The 15,497-nt window shown below is 51.3% G+C and overlaps 6 protein-coding genes across 6 annotated transcripts; 2 read left to right on the top strand and 4 right to left on the bottom strand.

The window, feature by feature from the left end:
• Positions 1-59: 59 nt before the first annotated feature.
• Positions 60-2,543, bottom strand: N7471_009863 (small subunit rRNA maturation protein TSR1; the record flags this gene model as incomplete). Its single annotated transcript, XM_057282582.1, has 2 exons — positions 60-2,371; positions 2,435-2,543. 2 exons carry the CDS (start codon positions 2,541-2,543, stop codon positions 60-62), a joined length of 2,421 nt encoding a protein of 806 aa, XP_057133465.1.
• Positions 2,544-2,852: 309 nt separating this feature from the next.
• On the top strand, positions 2,853-4,506 carry N7471_009862 (WDR46/Utp7 family protein; the record flags this gene model as incomplete). The annotated part of the gene is made up of 2 exons (XM_057282581.1): positions 2,853-3,482; positions 3,541-4,506. The coding sequence occupies 2 exons, from the start codon at positions 2,853-2,855 to the stop codon at positions 4,504-4,506; spliced, it is 1,596 nt and encodes a 531-aa protein (XP_057133464.1).
• A 354-nt stretch (positions 4,507-4,860) lies between these two features.
• Positions 4,861-5,924, bottom strand: N7471_009861 (urease accessory protein UreG; the record flags this gene model as incomplete). The annotated part of the gene is made up of 3 exons (XM_057282580.1): positions 4,861-5,401; positions 5,519-5,617; positions 5,749-5,924. 3 exons carry the CDS (start codon positions 5,922-5,924, stop codon positions 4,861-4,863), a joined length of 816 nt encoding a protein of 271 aa, XP_057133463.1.
• Positions 5,925-6,812: 888 nt separating this feature from the next.
• N7471_009860 (phosphotransferase family protein) lies at positions 6,813-7,808 on the top strand (the record flags this gene model as incomplete). The annotated part of the gene is made up of 1 exon (XM_057282579.1): positions 6,813-7,808. The coding sequence occupies one exon, from the start codon at positions 6,813-6,815 to the stop codon at positions 7,806-7,808; it is 996 nt and encodes a 331-aa protein (XP_057133462.1).
• Positions 7,809-8,582: 774 nt separating this feature from the next.
• Positions 8,583-12,660, bottom strand: N7471_009859 (uncharacterized protein). The gene is made up of 4 exons (XM_057282578.1): positions 12,460-12,660; positions 11,769-12,318; positions 10,405-11,603; positions 8,583-10,346 (listed from the first exon to the last, which is right to left on the bottom strand). The coding sequence occupies exons 2-4, from the start codon at positions 12,001-12,003 to the stop codon at positions 9,315-9,317; spliced, it is 2,466 nt and encodes an 821-aa protein (XP_057133461.1). The 5' UTR covers positions 12,004-12,318; positions 12,460-12,660; the 3' UTR covers positions 8,583-9,314.
• Positions 12,661-13,786: 1,126 nt separating this feature from the next.
• N7471_009858 (uncharacterized protein) lies at positions 13,787-14,954 on the bottom strand (the record flags this gene model as incomplete). Its single annotated transcript, XM_057282577.1, has 2 exons — positions 13,787-14,774; positions 14,890-14,954. The coding sequence occupies 2 exons, from the start codon at positions 14,952-14,954 to the stop codon at positions 13,787-13,789; spliced, it is 1,053 nt and encodes a 350-aa protein (XP_057133460.1).
• Positions 14,955-15,497: the final 543 nt, after the last annotated feature.

Raw genomic sequence — 15,497 nt, 5'->3', positions numbered from 1 at the left:
TCAGTTCAGTCAAATGGTATCATATCATCCACCTCGCCAGTGCTATCAACATCAACAGCTTACGCAGCAATCGCATCCAAAGCCTTGGCCTTGCGAGGGAAGACGCGCTTGTACAAACTGACACCCACAGAGTCTTGCGGGTTGATCTTGGCATCGAAGGTAGCCTTGAAGTATCCGTGTGTACCCAGGCTCTCCTTGAAGTATCCACTGCGGCCACGGCGGGTCCACAATTGGAGTGCCTTGAACCACTGGATATCCTCGGCGTTGAAGAACATGTACCGGATGGTAACGACCTTCTTGTGGATCTTGTAGGGGTGACCAGTGAGAATGGCACGCTTGGCAACCACGCGCTTCTGATCGGGTGCGACAACAGTACCGGTACCAATCAGCTCGAGTTGGTCCAGGACAATCGGCTCCTCCTTGGCATCGGCGGTTTCCATCTCGTCGTCAGCGTCCTCTTGCTCAGCTTGCTTCTGTTTGAAGACGAGGATAGGAACTGAACCCCAGGTCATGGGTCCAATCCAGGATGCGATGGCACTACGACCAGGGTGCAAGTATCGGTCGTATTTGTGAACGTTGTTCGGCGTGTTATCAGCCGAGGAGAAGATGGGGTTGACGACCATGCGGCGGGCACCGCACTGGACGACGAGCTGCTCCTTAGCCTTGAGGGGCTTCTCCACGCTGGAGTTCAGGGTCATGCTAACGTTGACCACAGTCTGCTTATGCTCGTGGCGGAGCAGAGAGAAGAGAGAAGTAGGCTTGGGGCTGTTGCGCAGAATGGAAGGAACTGCGCGAAGGTGAATATCCACACGGATACCAGGGTTAACGCCGCCGGCCAAAGCCTCACGAATGATGCGGTTTTTGGAACCTTTGACATCAGCGAACTGCAGCAGTCGGCGCCAATCCTCGGGCTCGTAGGGACGATCCTCGGATGTTTCCCAGTGGCTGAGCTTGAGGTTCTTCAATCCACGGAATCGGGCCAGGCGTTCTCTGGCAAGCGCGTTGGGGTGCAATTCAATTTCATCGGGGAATTCCAAGTCCTCTTCGGCCTCGGTCTTGCGGCTGGCACGGTAGTCGGCCAGTTCCTGGGCCTCGTCCTCTGGGGAGGGGTCGAGGAACATCTCCGATTGCGGGTATTCGGTAGCACCACCCTCGGTCATGGCATCCTGGTGGTCTGGGAACACGCCATCCTCGGGTGCTCCAGCAGTATCCATCTCCATAGGCTCATCCTCATCCTCCATGTCAGATCCGGAGTCTGAGACGTCATCGAGATACCAAGCAGACTGATAATTTGAGGTACCCTTGGGCAACTTCTTAGGTACCGGAGGAATGTGCGAGTCGTCATCCGAGAAGTAATGATAGTCATCCAGCAGAACACCCTTCTTCTCTGTCTCAGCCATGGAAACCATGTCGTCATCCACCATTTCAATTTCTTCGGGAGCAATAGCAGCCATGTTGTCCTGGTCCTCAGTAGGAGTATCCAGGATTTGTGTGGTTTCATTCGCGTCAACGGCCATTGCATCATCCCGCTTGGGCTTTGTGCTTGCGAGCGGCGCAGCTGTGATCGAATCAATCTGGAAATCGCCCCATCCAGGGAGATGAACGATGCGGTCTGCCTTCAGGCCCCTTCCACGAACAACTCCGGTGATGACGACGTCGTCAACCACCTCCAGGTTGGACTCTGGCCACTGAACATTCTCGACAAACATCCAGCTGCGATCGTCACGCCAGCGGATGCCCTTGGGAGTAGCAGTGCAGATAGATCGGATAGCGTTGGAAGATTCCTGTCTCGAGTCGAGAGACATAACCTTCTCAATAGAGGGGAAAAAGTGGTTAATGAAAGACTTCAACGAAGTAGCCACCTGGGGGCGCTTCTTAGGGGGGTCAATCTTGTCGAGACCTTGTACGACAGTCAGCACATTCGAGATACCCTGTCCTTGAATCGAGCGCAAGAGCATCTCGCCCTCCTCATCAACCTCAACCTCGGACGACATGACCAAGATGACAAAGTCGGCCATACGGCACACATCCAGAGCGCTCATCAAGTCATACTTGGCGGGAACGTACTGCACGCTCTGACGGAATCGATCAATGCGTACACGGGTAGGTCCATCGGGCGAGACATCAGCCAACACATCAACACTCTCGTTGATAGAAGAAATAGCAGCGGCGGCGTCAACATCGGCGGACAATGGCACAATTGCGACATGACGTGGAGCACCATTCTGGCCGGCGAAGATGCTGGTAGCCTGTGATCTTTCTTGGTGCTTCAACGCCTGTCTTTGGCGGGCGGTGTTACGGCGATCGAGTTTCGTCTTGAGCTGTTGGTGGGGTGTTTTACGACCGCCCCGCTCATCACCTTCGATTTTGCCTAGAATGGTATAAGCGTTAAAATTGGATTATTTATCATGCTTGGGCAGTTCAAAAATCATACCTTTGGCCTGATCCTTCAAGGCGCTCTTGGAGGCATGCTTGCTCTTGTAGGGCTTGTGGGAAACCTTGGTGGTGGAGCGGTGGTGGTGCACCGTCTGGGCAGGCGCCATATTGGCGTTAGAGCCTTTGAATCGGAAAGGGAGGGAGTCCAGATTGAAGCGAGTCAGAGGTAACTCGACAAATATCAAGCCAGAACAATTTATAACTGGCAAATACACAGAAAAAAACGAAAGTGCCTCTGTAGAAAAAAAAGGCAACGATAAGAAATCAAAATTCGCCAGTGGAGGATAAGCGAGCGGTGAGCGCAAATCTTGGCGAAATTTTGGGCAAAACACTTTTTTTCTTGAAGCTACGGCTTGTCGTCTGCCTTCTTATCTTCCTGAGTTCTTTCGCAAACGAACTCGAGAAATTGCCAGAAAATGGCCGACTCAGCCTCCAACATGGCTGTCGCCAAGGGCGACCACGAAGCGAAAATGAGACTCGCAGCAGCCGAGCAAACCTACGGACGAGGCAAAGGTGCCAATGCGAAGAGTGCGCGGGACAAGAAGCTGCGCGCAAATCTCAAGAGGCAGGAATTTAAGCACAAGGAGGCTATTCTCCAAGCCAAAGATGCAGAGATCTTGCTTGAGCACACGGAAGGATTCCTCGAACCCGAAGGTGAACTCGAGCGGACATACAAAGTTCGCCAAGATGAGATTCGGGACAGCGTCGGAATCGAGACAGCAAAGAAGGGATTCGAATTGAAGCTTCCTGATATGGGCCCCTACCGCATGGACTACTCTCGGAACGGACGTGACCTGCTGCTGGCGGGACGGAAGGGACATGTTGCGACGATGGATTGGCGCGAGGGCAAATTGGGCTGCGAGTTACAGTTGAACGAGACTGTGCGGGATGCCCGCTGGCTGCATAACAACCAGTTCTTCGCTGTGGCGCAGAAGAAGCACACTTATATCTACGATCACCAGGGAACTGAGATTCATTGTCTGAGCAAGCACCTGGAGCCGCTCTTCCTGGAATTCCTGCCATATCATTTCCTCCTCGCAAGCGCTGTGAGTATTCTCGATTCTTCGATTCCCTAGATCCCCCGCTAATCAAATCTTTACACAGCAAATGAGCGGTCACCTCAAATACACAGATACCTCAACCGGTCAGACCGTCGCTGAGCTATCTACACGGTTGGGTAAACCCACCGCTCTCGCACAGAACCCATGGAATGCCATCCTCCATGTCGGACACCAAAATGGAGCTGTGACCCTTTGGTCACCCAACTCCCAAACCCCTCTCGTAAAGGCGCTCGTGCACCAGGGACCTGTCCGGTCACTGGCAATGGACCGCACAGGCCATTACATGGTCTCTACAGGCCAAGACCAAAAGATGAATGTGTGGGATATCCGCATGTACCGCGAGGTGCATTCATACTCATGCTACCAGCCCGGCGCATCTGTGTCTATTAGTGACCGCGGCTTGACCGCAGTCGGCTGGGGCACGCAAATGAGCGTGTGGCGTGGACTTTTCGACGCCGCCCAAGCCGACCAAGGCAAAGTGCAAAGCCCATACATGGCGTGGGGTGGAGATGGACAGCGCATCGAGAACGTGCGCTGGTGCCCATACGAAGATATCCTTGGCGTAGGGCACGACCAAGGATTCGCCAGCGTCCTCGTTCCCGGCGCCGGTGAGCCCAACTTCGACTCGCTGGAAGCCAACCCTTACGAGAACGTGCGACAGCGCCAGGAGCACGAGGTTCACTCGCTGCTCACCAAGCTGCAGCCGGATATGATCTCGCTCGACCCCAACATCATTGGAAAGCTCGATACCATCAACGACAAGAAGTACCAGGAGCAGCGCAACCCGGACCACAAGCCCGAGGATCACATGGAGAAGATCAAGAACCGCGGTCGTGGTCGCAACAGTGCCCTGCGCAAGTACCTCCGCAAGAAGGGTGGCAAGAATGTCATCGACGAGAAGCGTGTCAAGGCCGAGACTTTGCGCAAGGAGTATGCTGCTCGCACGAAGGACAAGCTCAAGCAGGAACGTCAGGATCTGGGGCCGGCTCTGTCCCGGTTCGCCAAATGAGATCACTGAGTTTGTTTCTTGCTTGTGTGACATCTTGTGGAGCAGTAGAGGAACAAGTCCCTCTGCCCAAAACCACCCAGATACCCAGCCCACACGCGGCTTCTGTGACATATTGGAGATTTGGCGACAGCTGCATTCCAGGCGTTCTCGGGGAATATGTTTGTATTCGGAGGGAAAAAGCAGTTAAACGTGTGTACCATCTACTTTCTACTTTCAACACATTGAATATATTGAACTTCATAAATATCCTAACCTTCCAATTTCGCTTCGTATCCTTTTCCAAGCTGTCCAAGGTCATCTATCCAAAATCTTGAGTTATCCAATCTAAACCTACAAGTCTAAATCGAACTCCATCTACTCATCAACACTCCCAGACCCCCTAACAGCCCCATCCTTCCACCTCTGCAAACTAACATCATAAGCCCCACTCCCCTTCCAAGCACTAATAATCAAATTAACAATATGATCCATCCCCTTCCCATGCTTAACAACCGCAAACACCGTCGGACCCCCCTCCCTCATCTTCGCCGCATCCCTCTCCATAACAGCAAGATCCGCCCCAACAGCCTCAGCAAGATCAATCTTATTCACAACAAGCAGATCAGACCCCGTGATTCCCGGTCCACCTTTACGAGGCACCTTATCACCACCCGCAACGTCAATCACGTAGATGATGAAATCCGCCAGCTCGCGCGAGTAATTCGCAGCCAGGTTGTCGCCCCCGGACTCGATCAGCAAAAGATCCGTCGAGAACTGCTTCTGCAGCTTCTGCAGCGCGAGAAGGTTCGCGCTGATATCTTCGCGCACTGCGGCGTGTGGGCATCCGCCTGTTTCGATGGCGCGGATGCGGGACGGCGCGAGCGCTTTGTGGCGGGTTAGGAATTCGGCGTCTTCTCTGTTTTTGGGAGGGTGGTCAGTGTTGAAATTGGAGGTATGTATGAGGTATAGTAGGTATGAGTCCAGTTGTTTTGGATGTGGAGTTGGTAGGTGGGGTTAGGGTATCGTTTCTTACCTTGTGAAGATATCGTTCGTCACTGCGGCGATATTATATTCGTCTCGAAGGGCGCGAGATAGCGCTAGCATCAGGGCTGTCTTTCCGGATCCTACGGGTCTGTTCGGATCCCACATTCATGTTAGTTACTGGCTATGCATCTAAAGGTGATGATTGAAGGGTTATATGCATTGGCACGAGGCGGGTGAAATAAGAGCTGATTAGGATGGAATCGGAAGTTCTATACATACCCACCGATACCAATAGTGAATGCACGATCCTTCCAGTCTCGGCCTTCGATCAGAGGCATCTCGCGGTTGGCGTAGGAGCCTGGACCATCGAGGATATCGTGTGCATGGCCGTGGCCGTTGAAGGGGTCATCGTGGGAGTGGTCGATGCCGGCGTCGTGGGAGTGAGAGTGTGCCATTGTTAAGCTTCCAAGGTCGGTAGAGTTGAATACTAAGTCAGATAAGTGAGGATGTTTGGAGAAAAGTCAAGATGAGGGGCACTTCTCTCCCCCGGAAGACCGGTGTGGGGAACTGATATGATAACAAATGCCGAGCTTTTCTTTTTCCTCTGCCAGCTTCCAGAGTCTTACCTCTTCTTCCTTTCTTCTTAACTCCAGTACAGTATTTTCGTCAATACTACAGGCTTATTGGTGATTCTTTTATCGAAGTGTAGTCGCCATGAGTCTTTAAAAACCACCAGAGATAGGATAGATTGACCATCAGCATTGACAGCCTCCACAATTGACACCCACTCACGATTATCTGAAGATTTAATGTAGATCTTATATTTCCCATCTCTGGCAAGCACCCTGGCATTTGGTCCCTCTATTAAGGCTCTCGAGCCTGGGTTGTGAGCTGGCTTGCAAGCCGCTGTACGAGTCATCGGCAAAACAAGAGACTCATTCGACCGGCCAGTTTCATAGGCCACGGTAGACGAAAGGCGTCAGTATCTGTTCGCGGACGCAGGGGAGGGAGGGAGACTGCTCTCTTGCCTCTGACAGCAAGTTCGGTTCGCTTCTCGCCTCGAACAGGTCAACGTCGATGGATCCCTGGAGCCGGGACTCAACAGGAAGGCTCACAAAAAAGCTACAATTGCCGCTCTGCTCTTAGCCATCACCCTCGGTGATTTTATCAGGCTGCACCACGAGGAGGTAGCAGAGTCGGACTTCGCAGCCCTATCTTGCAACTGTTTCGCTCCAACAGTTTATCAACTTGATAGGGATATCATTGCCAGGTTACTCATAAACTAAGTTAACCCTCAGCATCGCCCGATATTCTGGACTGCTCTCCACGCATCGCCGCTCACCATGACACTACACGATGAGAGCTCTCAGGAGCCAGAGCAGCTTCCTCGGGAGACCTGGGCCTTTCTCCCCAGCCTCCCTCTGTTCTCAGGGCCGACCGTTCCAACCCTTGTACGCCGGTTTTTTATCCATTCTCCTTCCACCATCCTCAAGCTCGGCACTGACGATGGCGAAGGCAACATGACCGCGCTCGCCCATTCCATCCTGGGCCCCTGTGTTCCACGCGTCGTTCGCGTCGTCACGCTTCCGACAATAACCTCCGACGCCTCGACGCCCAACCGCGCCCAACAGGGCCTCATCCTCACTCACCTGCCGGGCACGCCGCTAGTCGAGCTCTGGCCCTCACTCACCCCTCCGCAGCGCCAGACCGTCAAGGCGGAGCTCTGCCGTCTCCTCGTGCGCATGCGTGCGCACCACTTCTCCTACTACGGCCGGCCCACGCGGCAGCCGTATCTCCTCTTCTCCGAATTCGGCGTAGAGAAGCATCCATGTTGCGCCTCCCGCTCAGAGTGGGACGACTCGCGCGTCCACGCGTTGCAGGCCTCTGCCCCGGACACGGAACGTGCAGTCGCCCTCGAGCGAGTACAGCGTGGCACCACCGGCGTAGGTGATTGGGACCGTCCTGTCCTCTCGCATGGGGACTTATCTGACCGGAACATCCTCGTGGACCCCTACACGCTCGCGGTGACGGGTTTCCTGGACTGGGAGATGGCCAACATCATGCCCGCGTACTTTGAGTACGTCGAGGCACGGCTGTCTGGGGGCCATCAACCTGAGTGGAGGAGAGAACTGTTAGATGTGCTAAGGTCTGTTCTGCGCCGCGAGTGCGATGCTAGGCGCCGGGAAGACCTAGGTGCTGTTAATGTCGATGAAGGAGAGGAAAGATATAGGAAGACGTTGGCGGCGTGGGATGCTGTTGTCGATGTTGAGAGAATCGCGCAGGGATACGACGATAACTGCGAATGGACTTTTCAAACCGGCCTACCAGATGTTTCATAAAAGACTGGTTCTGCATTATACTTCAATGAGTATGAGAAGTAGCAGCAAATACATAGGAGTCATTCAGATATTATTGTGTGGTATTAACTGATGCTTCTTGATGGACCTGATTGGGCTTCTGCTGACTGTCACACTTTTAGCAGCTGCTATAAACCTTTCACGACTTAACACGATTTTGTGGGGGAAAAAGCCCCGCTGCAGACCTGGGGCCGCTGTGGTATTACCAGATGCTCGTGATGTGACTCACTGGAGGGAGTGTGTAGGGAGGTGTTAATATTTGACCAATCAATTCCAGTCCTCTCTCCTATTTTCTTAGAGAGCAGTGGTAAACAGCAGGGCTATTCGCAACGACCGACTCCCATTGCGAGGCCAGCGGCACATAGCACACATACGCCGACGGAGAGCTCAACAGCTAGAATTGTTCACTCGGGGGTTTGATCAATTGCTGTCATAACGAAGCCAAATCCATATAGCGAGTTCCGCCAGTAGTCTTGAATTCCAGTCCCTTCATCCTTAGGCCTGTTAGGCAACGGCACAGCTGAGAGAACAGATCGTTGAGGTTGGAAGACTGAGAAGTACAAGGCAAGTATATTCGCCGATGCTAGAGTTCGCCGAGTTCGCCGCTCGGTCTGCATGGATTTTAGTAGAGGGATATTCTTGTATAAATTGTGATTTGGGGATTTATGGTTGCTACAATTCCTAATATGCAGAGAAAGATGTCTGAAAAGAGAAATTTCATCATAATATCAACCACGCTGCATATGTAGCTATAGACGCATACTTCAACATACCTTTTAAGTATATAAACTACGATGCATCATGATTGGAAAGCAGGTATTTATGGATTCGTCAAGTAGCGGCAGAGAGAGGATAAGCCCCGAGGGGGCGGGAGAGATGTCAACCCAAATGGAACATAGAACACCCCTATGCACGCAGACGTAGTTCACAAAGAAACGTAAGAGCCGGACGCCATATCATTCGCCAAACACGGATATCAATAGTTCTGTCTGTTCACGAGGAGAAAAAATGAACAGACTGCCAAGGAAAAAGCGAGCATTGGGCAAAAGCCTAAACAAAGACCAATCCAAAAAATCCCAGACATGGATGGCAAAAGGATCAAAATGACAACCGTACGAGAAAAAGATAGAAAACATGCAAGGCCGGGTAATGTTCCCAAGCCAACCAAGGAAACGCTGAAGGGAAGATAGAGTACATTAGGTCGGAGTTGAGCAGGATCGATGAGGCCTGACGCCTCTTCCAAGCCAAGGAAGATGGGAAGGGGGCCTCAAGCACTGATTAAATCCCGTCGATTGTGAATTGAGTCGTCATGTGCCAAAAAGCAAGATACAGATCTTTCAATGGGACGAAAGACCTAGATGAAGAGTAAACAAACAAGAGCGGGCGCGACATGCCTCGCCCAGGTATCCAGTCGTACGCCGGTTCCGCACCGCTTGAGACGGCGGAGATAATGAAAGCAAGGGAAAGCAAACCAAAATCCCAATATGATTAGGCGGCGGCACCCTTTTGTCGCTTCGGCACCCGAGGGCTAGCCTTTACTTTCGCTGAGCCCTGTTGCGGAGCGCCGTTAGCTTCGACTCCACCACCGTCCTCGGATTCCATTTTGACGGTGCTTGCCCGGCGACGTTTGTTGCCACCTACATTTGGACTGTTGTTCACGCCGGCTGGGGACGGCTGCATCGGTGGTTGCATTCCTGGGGGACCGGCAAGGTTGCTTTGGGCTGGGCTCGCATGTGCTGAACCAGTCAGATGAGGCGAGCCTTGCTGCCCGGGAAGGCCAAGATGGGCCATGGCAGGCGAGGCAAACTGTGACGGAGCGCCCATGCTATGTCCCCGAACATTTTGCATGGGTTGCATGCCCGGATTCATGCCTGGGTTCATACCGGGATTCATGCCTGGGTGCATGGCTGGATTCATGCCCGGACTCATGCCTGGGTGCATGCCCGGATTCATGCCCGAATTCATAGGGTTCATGGCTGGGTTCATGCTCGGACTTATGCCTGGGTTCATACCGGGACTCATGCCCGGACTCATACCCTGATTCATGCCCGGATTCATGTTTGGATTCATACCCTGATTCATACCTGGGTTCATGGCTGGATTCATGCCCTGGTTCATGGGCATGGGAGTTGACACAAAGCCTGGATTGGGATTTTGCGATTGGAGGGTGTTGACGAGATTCCGCAAAGCGTCAGGAGGTGATAGCTGTGGATTTGCCTGCGAAAATTGGAACAGCATCTGCATCGCAGAAATGGTTTCAGCCACTTCCATGAATCCCATGACTGGAGTAGGCACGCCGTTGGCAGTCACGTTGGAATCTGGCAATAATGATGCTGCTTGCTTAGGCTGGGCACGTTTTGAGTTCTTCGCGACCTTCGGACTTTGCTTTTGGGAATCCGCCTCCATGGCCAACAACAAAGACCGCGGAATGAACTCGTTGTGGCTGACGACATTAACATCGAGCATCTCAAGCTTGTTGTGCATATCGAAGTGCGCGCGTAGTGTGCCGTTAGTGAAAAGCTAAAGAGGTAGGCATTAGCAAAATGAAAAGAAAATGATCATGCGATAGGAGACGCACCTGGCACTCGTTCTTGAACCAATAAATGAATGAACATTTCGGGGCTTCCACGTAATGCCCTCCATTGTGAGATTCCCGCTCGCGAGCACCTTCTATCACCATCTGAATTTGACTAATCCCGCTGGTAAATTGGGTCAAATAATAACGTGCCAATGCGGGAGTCCCAATTTCGAATTGTTTAGATCCAATCGTGTTGTTCCAAACACCCTGCCGCAACACACCTACAGGGGAGTAGAACCGATCGACAAACGCTTGCCAATATAGAAGATCCTGTGTTTCATTGCGGGGTTGGAAGTTTCCCAGATGCTCGGCGTAGGCATGAATGGTCAATATGGCGTTATTCTTCCTTTGCTGTTGCTGTTGTTGCTGCATCATAAGAGCATTCTGATGCTGTTGTGCTTTCATCTGAGCCTCCTGAGCCGTCATTTGCTGATTCTGAAGACCCGGCTGCTGGCCCTGGGCGCTCTGGGGAGGTTGCGGCTGCGGACCACCCTGTCCCTGTTGACCCGGCTGTTGGGACTGCGGCAATTGCTGCGATGGGGGATTAGGAGTTGCCTGGCCTTGAGGCGGCCCCTGTGATTGCGGGGGTTGAGTGGATGGCGGCTGAGAGGTCTGAGAGGGTTGCGGGGTGCCGCCTCCTGGTCCGCCATGCTGCGACTGTGGAGTGGCACTCTGTTCATGCATATTCGGCGGTTGTGCTGATGCACGCTGCGGGGTATGCTGGCCTGATTGTCCATTATTTGCCTGTTGTTGAGCATGTTGAGCCTGCTGAGCCTGCTGAGCCTGCTGAGCCTGTTGAGCCTGTTGAGCCTGCTGCTGAGCCTGCTGGATAGCGAAAAATTGCTGCTGCTGTTGGAGACTTGGCGGCTGGCCATGTGGCATTTGCTGCTGAAGGTGCATCATGTTGACGGGTCGCATTCCAGGGTTCGCTTGCATTGCAGCCATTTGAGCAGCACTAAGTCCTTGTGTACCATTAGGCATTGATACGGGGAGACCTTGCTGCTGTTGCTGCTGCTGCTGCTGTTGTTGCTGTTGTTGTTGTTGCTGCTGCTGTTGTTGTTGCTGTTGCTGGTGCTGCTGTTGCTGCTGTTGCTGTTGCTGCTGCTGTTGCTGCTGGTGTTGGAGCATCATTCGTTGCCGCATTAATTGTTGCTGTTGCTGTTGTTGGTGCTGGTGTAATAGATGGGGATTGTTCGCGACTATAGAGTGATCAGGATGTAAGTATGCGATCGAAAAAGACGGTTGGAAGAGACGCGGATATAGCCGGGGGAAAAGAAGTCACCGCAGAGGGCACCGATCGCGTGTTCCGTAACATCACATCACGCACACCATTGCGTTAAGCCACTAGGAGGTTGAATACTAACAATTTTGTTGGAATTGGGGATTCTGAAGCATATGCGCCTGCGCGGGATTCAGGTGGGAGAGGGCATGAGCATTTGGGCCGGGGCCACCAGGACCAGCTGTTCCAGCGCCCGGGGGCATGCCGCCCATCATCGGGCCCGCTTGGCTGACTTGAGGTCCTCCCGGTGCAGACACACCAGGATGCATTTGCTGTACCATTCCAGCACCGGGGTGTCCATTTGGGTGTTGCGCAGCCATTGGGTGACCGGGGGAAACCCATGTTGAGGCATGCCTTGGTGGGCAGGAAACGGCTGCGTCATCATCATTGCTGAGCGACGAAGTCACCACGAATGGGGGACTTCAAAATAATCGCTCGCGATGGCGAAAATGTGGTGGGCGAAACGTGGCGTGGAGCGCGACTGGAGTGGGAAGACAACAGGCCGCTTTAAGCGTTCGAGGATGGGCCAAGACGTAGCGAGAGACTTGCACCGGTATTCAGCAGACGCGAGGTGCTGAAGTATCGATCGGGGGGCCTCCTGGCCAAGTCACTCACCCGCGCAATGAATCTTGTTCCTGAGAGAAGTGAGTGGTCAGTGGGGAGTGATAAGAGAAGTTGTCGGGGATGAAGGCTAAATGTGACGGGGCTAGGGGAGAGAGGCGTGGAGGGGCTGGGCTCTCGAAACGGTCGGAATATCTTAAAGAGGCACAACTCACAAGTGGTTTTCCTAAGGGATCTGAATATTAGGGGGCCAAGGGTATTGCGAACGCCCAAGTCAGGAATTAAGGATGATCGCCCGGTGGGAGAGAGAGAACTGGGGACGGAGGATCCGGGTCCGTAGGGTGGAGGATCTAACCGAGACGACAACGCGATTAATCCAGAGAGAAACAGGGATGAAGAAAAAAAATAGGACTACAATGAAATCGGGAAATTGTATAGATCTTAAAGTATAATCTCCATCTTTCAATCCTTTTTTTTCCCTTTCTGAGGCCTTTTTTCCTCCCTCTCCCTCCCGCTCAGAGTCCAATTACACGCTATTCCTAATCAGGTGGTCACGTGATAGTTTCGCGGCTTTTTCTTCACAACTTTTTTTTTCCTTTCCTTCTTCTTCATCTTCTTCTTTGTCTTTCATTCTGCTTTCTCATGGTACATCATTCTCTCTTACTGCAGATTGCCATCTTTGAGGCATACAATCACTGTGAATTACTTTTGGCTTTGTGGTTTCATGTTCCTCAGGTTTCCGGAGCTCTCTTGATGTTGATTGCACATGACTCCTGAGGATAGCATGACCCAATGCCAGTATCTTACGATGCTTCAATCTCGCCACTAACCTGACAGATCAGGTGCTAGCACCTTGTGCTTAACGTGAGTTTTTATCCTTTCTCATTCTTCTCCCTGCATTTGCATTTCCTATCCGTTCAAGGATGACAAAACCTATTACTTCTTAACCCTCCAAATCGACAATGCGGAGACAATACGGACCTCCCTTCCCGGTTGGTCTGCTACTTGCCAGTATATCTTGTCTGAGAACTCTTTATATTGCAATGCATCTTGATCATGTTTTGTTTTGAGCAATTCACTAACATTGTTCTCAGTCTAGTTCCAAACATGAACCACGATGCATAAAAGGATATCGCTCGTTGTAATGGCGAATTGATCAAGTGACGAAAAATTTCTCGGATGTAAACTCACAGACCTGTTCTGAATGCGCAAAACCATGTAGAGATTTCCGTTGCCTTCCTTCTGATGATCAATTCGCCATTACACCTGTGTGTTGTCTGGATATATAGTTGTGGAATACTTGAATGAATTTTTTTTTAAAAACTTAACTGCTTGTCTCTTGTAGCTTATAGTTAGCTCCCCCCGGGTTTTGCGCCATTTATTTATCCTTCTCAAATCTTGATATAGAGAAGGGAGCATGGAGGACATCTAGGTACCAATTATATACTTATCTAAGTGTGAAACTGAAACCGTTCAAGGCAACGAATAATATAGGCTAGGAGAGGAAACGCTAGACCTTTTTCTACTTTGATTTTTTTTTTCCTACCAAGACAGCGGAACCTGATACTTCTGCCAATGCTCTTGAGTGTCAGCCTCTTTGAACTTTTCAATCCCACCCGCGACCCCATCCTCATCCACTTCCCAATCACCTAATTCAACACGCTCCGCCCAGTTTAGCAACACCTTGTGAACCTGCACACTTCGCAGACTTGTTGGCAGAAACCCACTGAAATGATATACTTGATATAGCCCCTCAGACACATCATCTCGAATATGATTTGAAGGCCAATGGGACAACCGGATACCGTTGCTACTTCGTGCATATCCATTAGCACTGACCCCAAACGGTAGCAACAGTCTACTCTCGTTCCCAAAATCCTGAGCTAGGTACCTACGCGTGGGCTCAATGTATAAGCCAACGGGAATATCCTGCGCGACCCCATCTGGAAACCACGGCCGGGTCCAGGGTGAGCTATTTGCCCCATCCGCTCGAAATAAGAGGGTTGGGAGGCCATATATGCTCTCTTCGATTTTGCTAAGCGGTTGAAAAATTTCACGGGGTTCTGTGAATGGCTGGGATATAAACTCTGCCGGGTTTTGTATCCGGATCCCTGGAGCTATATAGCGGAACTTCATGTGGCGAGGAGGAAGAGCGGAGATGAAAGATCGGATGAATGAATTTTTTGCAGGCAAAGATTTATCAATCACCAAGTCTGAGTATGGAAGCTCTATTTCTTGATTGCTAGTATTTGGAGGTAGTCGGGATTCGATTGCATCGAGAAGACGGGTGAAAGCAACGACGGCTTTCTCAAGATCCCGCTGAGTACATTGCTGAATCTCCCAGGGGTAGAATTGTTCTGGCAATGCACTTTTCGGCTCTAAAGATGTTGTTACTTTGCCATCATCGATCATCTCCAGATAAGCGTGGAGAATGTGCTGTAAAGGCTTCCACGGCCATGGCTTTTCAACATGATCAACCACATATTCCCAATCTGGGAAGAAGGCAGCTAGCTCAGTCTCTTGGTCAAATCTATTCCACATATTAGTATTAAGTCCACCCAATAGAGGAGCCAATAGAGGAGGGAAACTAACAAGATACCAACTTCATCCTCATTAGTAGAACATGTCCCTGGATATAACCACACAAACCGATCTCCCCACGATTCAAGAATGGAGAACCGGAGAAGGTCCCGACTCTCTTGAAGCCCATGTAGAAAATAGAAAAAATGGAAATCCGTATTTGGAATACAGACGGATTTCGATAACCGTAGAAACTGAATGAGTTTAGGGCTTAGGCGGGGAAGCGAGGTCGAATGAAACTGGGGAAGATTCTTCCCACCATGTTGTAGATGGAAGCGAAGATATATCTCGTCCGGTACCATTCCATGCATGCTCCAAGATCTTATTGTGAAGCTTGGCAGATAGCTGAGGGTCAAAAGAGGGTTGCATTTTGGTATGGAAGTAAGATGAGTAGGGAGTAGAGAAGGAGGAAAGGGGAGAAAGACCTTCGATCCACTTCTAAAAGCAGGAGTTTTTTGAGTTCTCGACGCTACTTACGAGGGTTGTATTTTGGGGCTGACTTTTTGAGGTGTTAAAGGACGGAAGCACCAATTTTGCCGCTCAATTATCTATAGAAACTAAGATAATCTGTACTACTTTCCGCGAGATTCAGCTGCATGTTTAATCGACGGGGGTGCAAAGATCCATTTTTGTTTTCAGCCCCTTGTATGGTATATACTTTTAGGTAGGTGAA

The sequence above is a fragment of the Penicillium samsonianum genome, assembly GCF_028829775.1.
Source record: "Penicillium samsonianum strain IBT 33392 chromosome Unknown utg000005l_segment0_segment0, whole genome shotgun sequence".
NCBI lineage: Eukaryota > Fungi > Ascomycota > Eurotiomycetes > Eurotiales > Aspergillaceae > Penicillium > Penicillium samsonianum.
Note: the sequence above shows the minus strand (reverse complement) of the source record. Positions and strands in the feature narration are given on the sequence as shown.

What these genes read in the sequence shown, in the direction of transcription:
- N7471_009859 (XM_057282578.1), bottom strand. Translation starts at nt 12,003, where the DNA reads ATGGCTGCGCAACACCCAAATGGACACCCCGGTGCTGGAATGGTACAG. An exon ending in TCCCCAATTCCAACAAAATT is followed by an intron (nt 11,604 to 11,768) that starts GTTAGTATTCAA and finishes ATCACTCTATAG; the next exon opens with TCGCGAACAATCCCCATCTA. An exon ending in GGTTCAAGAACGAGTGCCAG is followed by an intron (nt 10,347 to 10,404) that starts GTGCGTCTCCTA and finishes CTACCTCTTTAG; the next exon opens with CTTTTCACTAACGGCACACT.